At 41.7% G+C, this 8615-nt stretch overlaps 1 protein-coding gene across 11 annotated transcripts in view; it reads right to left on the bottom strand.

Moving 5' to 3' along the window:
* Nucleotides 1-5867: 5867 nt before the first annotated feature.
* LOC129771622 (protein lava lamp-like) overlaps nt 5868-8615 on the bottom strand; it is a 146820-nt gene continuing 144072 nt past the window's right edge. For all 11 annotated transcript variants that reach the window (XM_055775457.1, XM_055775456.1, XM_055775458.1 and 8 more), the window contains one exon: nt 5868-8083. In XM_055775457.1, the coding sequence (XP_055631432.1) occupies nt 7452-8083 (632 nt within the window). In that variant the 3' untranslated portion in view covers nt 5868-7451. The remainder of the gene's footprint in view (nt 8084-8615) is intronic.

Here is an 8615-nt window from a genome sequence, read left to right as displayed (position 1 = left end):
GAGAGTTCATTCAAGTGAGATTTCTCACGGCATACGCCTGGTGGAATCGCGTGACATAAGTGACAATTGTCATCTCACCTCACACGCCACGCAGAATAAGGCCGTTCATGCACTGTCGACACCTCAAGACATGTCGACGATTGTCACCTAGAAATCCCAGTTCATGTGACAATCGTCACGTATATTTGAGAGCGGGAATAAAGTGAGAGTTCATTCAAGTGAGATTTCTCACGGCATACGCCTGGTGGAATCGCGTGACATAAGTGACAATTGTCATCTCACCTCACACGCCACGCAGAATAAGGCCGATTAATTCTTTTGTTTCGTTCCTTTCCTCTTTCGTTCTCTTACAAGTATAAAAGCAGAAGCTTTCACTGACGATTAAAACTGCTTGAACGGGTTATATTTATTTTCATTTCGCATGTTAGAGGATGCTTGATGCTTTCAAACGTAAGTTTTATTGTACCAAAATGGATCGTCGCGGACCGTGCTCAAAATTCTTCAATCACTTGTAAATAACATGTTTCTCTGTTGTTTGGAATACATGTTTGTTACAGAAAATATAAAAAAATTAAAGACGGCACAGATCGGACTATTCCTTTCTCGAGTTTTAGGGGGCAAGAAATATTTCTATGATTTCTACCCTCTCTAAGGGTGAAAGGAATAGTCCGATTTGAGTTGTCTTCATTTTATTATATTTCCTGTATTAAACATGTAGTCCATGTTACGAAGAAGCATGTTATTTGCAAGTACACTGGATTCTTTTTTATGCGTTTTTTTGCTCGAAATTACGCGATTTTCGACTAGGTCTGCGCTTTCAGCGTATAGAATATAGCATAAATTGCGAGAATTGCGAGTGCACGCACAAACGCATACACAACGCCGGAAGCACGCGCACGCACATACCAAATGCGTGCACAAACACGCACACACGCGCAAACATGCACAAACATACAAATGGACACACAGGTGCGCACAAACGCGCACACACATGCACATACACGCGCACTAACGTGCACACGCACGCACGCACGCAAGGAAAGAAACGAGCACGCACGTACACACACACCCACACATGCCCACGCACAAAAAAATACGCGCACACCTGTACGCAAGCAAGAAAAAACATGCGCAAACGGACGTGCACACGCGCACACAAACACGCACAAATGCGCGCAAACACGCCTACACATGCACGCGCACAAAAAAAGCGCACACCTGCATGCAAGCAAAAATAACAAGCGCAAACGCACACGCACACAAACATCCAAAAAACGCGCGAACATACACAAACACACAAATACACGTGCACGGACAAACACACCCATACATGCGCGCACACAAACAAGCACAAACATAAACATCGGGCTGTTGAATACTCGGCTATCCGGACTCGAAGCTGACCCGTATCCAGTATCCGACCAATCCACTATCCGTTTCATCACTAATTTCACGCTTACAACTAGCGCCGGTAAATAATTACTCCTGCAGGCATACTACACAACTCTCACTGCACCGTTTCCATTAGTTTCAGTGAATAACTTTCGAATGCAGCAAGGAAACATTCATTTCTATACAAACTGCCAGAATACATGGATGCTTCAAATTAATTACCAAGTGACGATTTCTAACGTCGTTTTTGTTTGCAGAATGAAAGGAATCAACGTGAAATGAAAGGAATATGTACGAAAGAGACGAGATATTTTTCTTGTTGAGCGTGAAGAGAGAATAGATATATTTTTAGCTTGCATGGTTCTGGTTCTGTTCTGAGAAGCGATAGACACATTATTGAGTGACGATGTGCTAATTGAAGTGAAATTGTCAGGCCCTGGTAGTAGAAATAACAACAGTAGCAGCAGAAGGAGAACAGCAAAAAAGTACAGTTGCATCTCACCAACCGTGCAGCTATCCCGTGTGAACGCAATGGTGTATTTTCCAATCCGTAAATAAAAAAATACTAATTTGTTAACCAAGGCACCATTCGTTCTTCCTTCCTACGATGAAATCCTGAGTTTCACCGCAATTATCACGAGAAGTTCTTTTTCAGAACTACTAAAGAGTTTGTTTTCCAACGAGTGATAATTGCGTAATAAATTCTAACGGGTTGCGCCCGAACAGGCTCTCTATTTGCGTTTTGAGCCTTGGCGCCCTTAAAATATGACTCCATTAGAAGGGGTAATATTTTTTACCACAAGAGTTTTGCTTGCAAATGTTAAGGTGCAAATGTTAAAAAATAAGAACCAGGACGGGTACCAAAATATAGTTTTGGCACGTGCGCTTGCCGGGAGTGTTGAAAAAAGTCAACAATTGTAAACTTGCGTGTGCTTTCTTGAAGAAAGGCCAGTAAAAATTCCCCCACAATCGACAACATCGGTCGTTACAATCCAGTTTTCAAGTGATAGGCAAAACGCAATATTTTTCCCTCAGCCATTAACACGTTAAGCCCTGATTATTTCTTGCTGCGCTTTCCATTCAGCGCGCATCAAGAGCGTTTGCACAATATCAGTGTCGGTCTCAGTTCTCAAAGATACTTATTGTATAAATAGAAAAAAATCAGCAATTCGATTAGAAAGTATTCATATTCTGTAAAACATCCGAAAACAAACCGTATATATTTTTATTTTCTTATTTTGTAACTGTCAGTCCCAGTCAGTCAGCATTTTCCTACCAAAAAGCTCAAAGTCGGCCCCTAGGGACCGACGCTGGGCTCAACATGTTAATACAACGTCTGCCGATTATGAGTCATTCTCAACACTTTAAGCCCCGCGTCTGCCTGTCTATGCGTCAACATCTGTTGGGCACACATCGCTTGTTAACATTCATAGTTTCTTTGCAGCAGCGAAGTTATTATCAATCGGCGTTCTTGTTCTTGATTTAAATATAGGTGCGGCATTTTCAACCAGCGCGGAACTTTTAACAGAACTAAAATTAACTTTGTTAGTGAGATTTCTTAAACTATTAATTTAAAGTTTTTGTGTGACGCATATGACGAATTTCATGCCAACTCGTCGTAGGATGATACCAACAAAATTCTTGTCAAAGGATGAAATGTTATTTAAATCTTCACAAAAAATACCAAAATTTTTTTGGAAAAAAATTCGCTGACAAAAAAGTTATTTTAAAAATTAAAATTGATTTTTCTCAAAAACGTTGCAAAACAAAAAAATTGTAAGGGGTTGTATCTAGGGCACGACCGCATATTTTCGACGTAGTACTACGCAATTATATTATGCAATCCACTTGTTTACCACTTCGAATATTATTTTAGAATGCATCGAAATTTTTGTAATAGATTATGTTCTTCGTTGCAAATAAATTTGATGAACGTCCTTTTACGTTTGATATGATACCTAGGACTACCAAAATATGTAAACGGAAGAAATGTCAAACGATCATTGTATTTTACATTTCTTTTTGAAATTATTGCACATCTCATGTTTACGTAGTTCTCGAACCGCGAAAATTTATTGACCTCTAGTATCTGAATTGACGATTTTCCCAGGCTTCTTAGTTAAAAGTACGTTTTAGGGAAACATATTCCGGTCTGCACAACGGCAAGCGAGTACAAAAGTACTCAACACCAAAAAATATCCCCGACTTGCATATATTTGCAAAGCGGATTCCACCAGACACATTAATTTTGAAGTCCGTGTTAGGGAAACAGCTCAGTGGGAACAAAAATACCCCCGACTTGCATGTATATATGTAAAGCGGATTTCCACAGGTTCATCGATTTTGAAGTATGTGTTGGGGAAACCGTAAATCGGGCCAATAAAAACTTGGCAGTTAGGGCGTTTAGATAACGCTTGACATTTTACAGTTATTCAATAGTGCATCTCATCAAATGTTACGATCGCGGTTTAAGAGGTGCTTCTTTGGGATAGACCGAAAGAAATGCCGATACGTACATTAAAATAACGAATTAAAAATACTTTATTGCGGGACTCTAAAACATGTGTTGTTACAACTAATATAACACACTGACTGACTGACATACAGTCTGACGTACAACTCCCTTCCGCTATACCAGCGTCGACATGATGACAGCTGAACTGCCATCAGTGAGCCTTCTTTAGGAGCAAGGTTTTCACGTTCCCAACATCTCCCCTCTAACACAGCTGGTACGGTTCAAATCGCGTGGGCGGTCTTCTATTGCGAGAAGAGTGACGGATGAGAACCGGAGCTGATGTTTCTGCTTCAACAGCGGACTGAAAGTCCGAAGTGGCTGAATTCGTTGACGACAGGACTGAAGTAGATTGTAACGCAGACGAAGATAACGTAGACGAAAACGATGACGATGACAATGGCGTCGTTAGTTCCGGTGGAGAAATCGAAACTGGTATTATGGTGTTCGGTGTCGATGACGGCGAGGAAATCATTACCTGATGGTACTGGCGAAGACTGCTTAGTATGAATGGAGAGCTTGGATGTATGAATTGAAGCACTTGGTGGAGCCAAATTCCACTCATCTAGAAGTATGTCTAGAGGAAGCCGTTTGCGGTGAATGGGTGTAACTACGGGTTCTTTGTTAGCTGCAGTACTGTCTTTCAGCTGATTAGCTTCCATTGTCGAGGAAAACGTTGTACATTACGTTGCCAACTTTTTTGCGTACAATTCCTGATACCCAATGCCATTTGTTGTTGAAATAGACTTTGGCGAAAACTGGATCATCACGCTGGTAACTTCGCTTTAGCTTCTGATCGTTCAGATTGACGTGGAACGCTGGAGGCCGAAGCAATTCCAAACAGGTTCGGATCGGACGACCGAACATTATTTCAGCAGGTGATTTGCAGTCTGGTGTGGACGAATTGGCAGTGCTTTGATTAACAAGCAGAAAGGTACTGAGTGCTTCCTTTATGGTGCCTCTCCCCTCCTGGATTTTTCTGACAGACCGCTTGAACGTGTCTACAAAACGTTCTGCCTGATCGTTTGATTGAGGATGGAATGGTGCGGTGGTCAAATGTTCGATTCCGTTTTCCGCACAATAGACCTGGAACTGGCACTGGTAAACTGGGGGCCATTGTCGCTGACCAGTGTTTCGGGCATCCCCATACGAGCCAATACATCATTGAGAATGCCAACTGTACCTTCTGTGGATGTAGAACGGGTCTGGATTATTTCTGGCCATTTAGAGTGTGAATCGACGACAACGAGAAAATAGTCCCCATCAATTGGTCCAGCGTAGTCCATATGGACGCTTCTTCTGGATAACCTTGACACGGGGAGCGGAGACAACAGAGGTGGAAGGCGAAATCATGGGTTGAGTCGTAATATTCGATGGTTGAAGGGAGAGGTTGGTGATTTTCTAGGATGGTTTGGTAGGGTGAGCTGACTCGTCTCCGGGAGAAATGTCCTCCGTTGTAGGAGTACGTTTGAGAGACTTATTACTGGTTGAGCAAACGAGGGGGAGTCTGAAATATCAACATCTGAAAATCCTCCACCCACTGCCTCTGTTTTATCATTCCCTGAAGCAGATAATGGAACATTTGTAGGTTTTTGTTTGCAATTGATTTTCGTAGTTGATACAAAGTTAAAAACTTGAACAATAGATATCTCAAGGGGCTGAAAAGTAAATGAAAACAGATAAATGTAACTTACCAACCATTTTTTGTAGTTGAACTCTAGTCGATAACTGTTTAAGTTTGTTAATCACGATTCCCTCCAATAGTCGCTAATCTAGCATATCGAGAGTGATTTTGTCGTCTGTGGATTGAACAATATATTGACCAAATAGATAACTTAGCTGAATTGATGAAATTTACCAACTTTCCATGCTTGTCCTTATTAATTAGTCTCGTTCCAAAAAGACGGAAGAAGGAAATTTCGGACACGTCTTAGCTTCAGTGAAATGTATACAGTGCCGTGCGTGCGTTTGCTGCTTCTGCATTTTTGTCCTTTTTCAATAGATATTTAATATCTTAATCATGTTTCCTTCCATATAATATAGAATAGAATATATAATACAATAAAGTAATGCGGAACCCTTCAAAATGTGGGTCATTTGCCGATGAATATTTTACTCTCTCTCTCACTCACTTGCCAACGTCCTTCTGTTTTACCGATTCCTCCGCCCACATCAACAGTTCGCGCATCAGTTCCGTTTTTTTTGCTAATTGCAATCAACCATACACTCGCCCATACAACAACTTTTTCACAATTCATTTTAGCGTTATCAATTCTTTCCGAACAAACACATACAGTTTATTCATTGTCAACACTATTTCAGTAGTCCTGTTTCCCGCGAAGTTTCTGAGTAACACCTAAACCCTTGCGGGAACTCCAAACTTCGGGGGCACACAGGAAGTCCTAGTATTTCGCTACTGTTCCCTTCTACGCTTTCGTTTGAAGCTTGTTGTGGTAAAAGCTGTCTTTGCGAGGGAGAAATGACACACTTTTTTACTGTTCCTCAGCAAGCGCAAGAATTATTCAAACGTTTTTATCTCTATTTTATCTCAATGTGTGTGTATATATTTGTGAGAAAGCATTAATACTAGCAACGCTTGTTTCAATCGGGGGAGAGAGGCAAAATTCACAAAATAGTAATATTTATGTAATTCCCATTGGGTGCACAATTCGCGAATACAATCAAAATCCTTTTTTGAATCTTTTCCCCTAGAACCTGTTTCTCCTTTTCCTACCATCATTCAGTTCCCCCCTTCAACGTGTCTCTCTTTCACCTGCATGCAGCATAATTTTTTTTTCGTCTATGAAAATAAAGCGCCTATCAGTTATGATTAGTTATTCGAATATAAAATATACACAATTATGTTTCCTCTTTACAATTCTCATCTGTTTGCGCAGTGTGTGGGTGTCTGTGTTTTGTTTTAATTTCTTGTGAGTAAATACCACTTTTTTCTATACGAGTAACAACAATATCTTCTATGTATTTTTATCTTTGAAAAACCGTCCAGCAGATTCTTTTTCTTTATCTCTCTTCATTGGGACAACATGTAGAAACACCCCATATATGCTCGATAGCACTCACCGGGGCCCCAATCCCGCACACCTACCCACATATTCTTGGGAACGGGAGAGGCTCGAATCAGGCGGAACAACAAGGGGCTGAGATCGCAGCGATAAATTTTGAAAAATTGGAATGAAATCGTTGCGTGTTCCAAACGGTGCGTGCGTGCGTGCGCAGGTGTAATTTTTAGATCATCAGAATCATTGAACACTCCACACGACCATCGTATCGGTGACATTAGGATTCGATCAGTTCAACAATTGGTTTGATTGGGATGAGTGCCTTTTGCCCTTGCAGCAGCCAACCAGCAGCCCCGGGGAAGAAAAAGCCAAGAAAATGTGGCTTGCTTCTAATGTATAAATATAAAACAGTTCTCGTTTTTTTCCACTAGCAGTGAACTCCTCTAGGAAGATAAACACCTAAAAATGGCCCGCTACGTATACACTATCCTACTGTCTTCTATTGCTTGCAACAAGTCGGTTGGCATCTACTTATTCGTTTCGTTAACGACTGCAAGCGTTGGATCGGGTTCGATCCCGGGGCCACCACCAGCGCCGATGTTGATGTTCATATTCCCATCGCCAATCGGGTTGTTGTAGTTACTGTAGGAAGCCGTCGTGATCGTGTTTTGATCGAACCCTCGACTCACGGTCAATGTGGGAGATGTGATATCCGCTATAGCCGAGGGTTGATGCATAGGCACTGGTGCTTGCATCGATACTGGTATCTGCGACTGCTGTTGCTGGAGTTGTTGCGGAGGCTGTTGCTGGAGTTGTTGTTGCTGCGGTTGTTGTTGTTGTTGCGGCGGTGGCTGTTGCTGCTGCTGTGGCGGTTGCTGCGTTGCTGCAACCGGAGCAGCTTGAACGGCCGGTACCACCGGCGGTGGTTTCATTTCCTCTTTCTGCTGCTTGAGAAACTTCTCCAGCTCGAGGAAGTGCCGAAGCTTGAGCTCTTCGTGTTCGATGTGTTGACGCTGAAGCAGCAGCTGTAGCTGCTGTCTTGCGCTCGGCATCAACTGCATACCCCGGAGAAAATTCTGGATTGACACCAGATTCTGACCAATGTCTTCACTGCTGAAGGATTCCAAGGCGTTCTGCTCGGAGTAGACAGCGACGGTACCTGTGGGTGGGTGAAATGAGAAACGAACGCTTTCAGTATTATTGCGATTTTTAACACTCCTATTCTCGCGCATTGGTCTGTCAGACCGAGAAATCAATAATTCGTTCATTTCTCAGAAAATATCAACACTACGACTTTGCGATTTTCCCTAGCTTCGTTTTTCGTCGTTCGTCAACGTTTAGCGTATCACATGTGTTGGTACAAAGGGGACGTGTGTCACTTTTTAACACTTTCGGTCTGACACGCTGACGCGACTATAGGAGTAACTTTTTTGGACAAGTGACTTTTTTCATATTCTAAAATATTGTTGAATGAAATGTTAGTGGCGTGGAATTTTTATTGATAATGCATAAGATCATTACCGGACTATTCTTATTTAATTTCAGTTCCTTTTGTAACTGGATTGAACGGATCCATATATTAACTATTCGTCGATATATTCGTCGTTAGATTCATACGTTCAAAAGCAAAGTATAAATGTTTGACTTTCGGATAGTTATTCGCTAAATATAATGGTCATACATATACACAC

Source organism: Toxorhynchites rutilus, chromosome 2 (genome assembly GCF_029784135.1).
Source record: "Toxorhynchites rutilus septentrionalis strain SRP chromosome 2, ASM2978413v1, whole genome shotgun sequence".
Classification (NCBI taxonomy): Eukaryota; Metazoa; Arthropoda; class Insecta; order Diptera; family Culicidae; genus Toxorhynchites; species Toxorhynchites rutilus.
The sequence above is the reverse complement of the archived record's forward strand: the minus strand, read 5'-3'. Positions and strand labels throughout refer to the sequence as shown.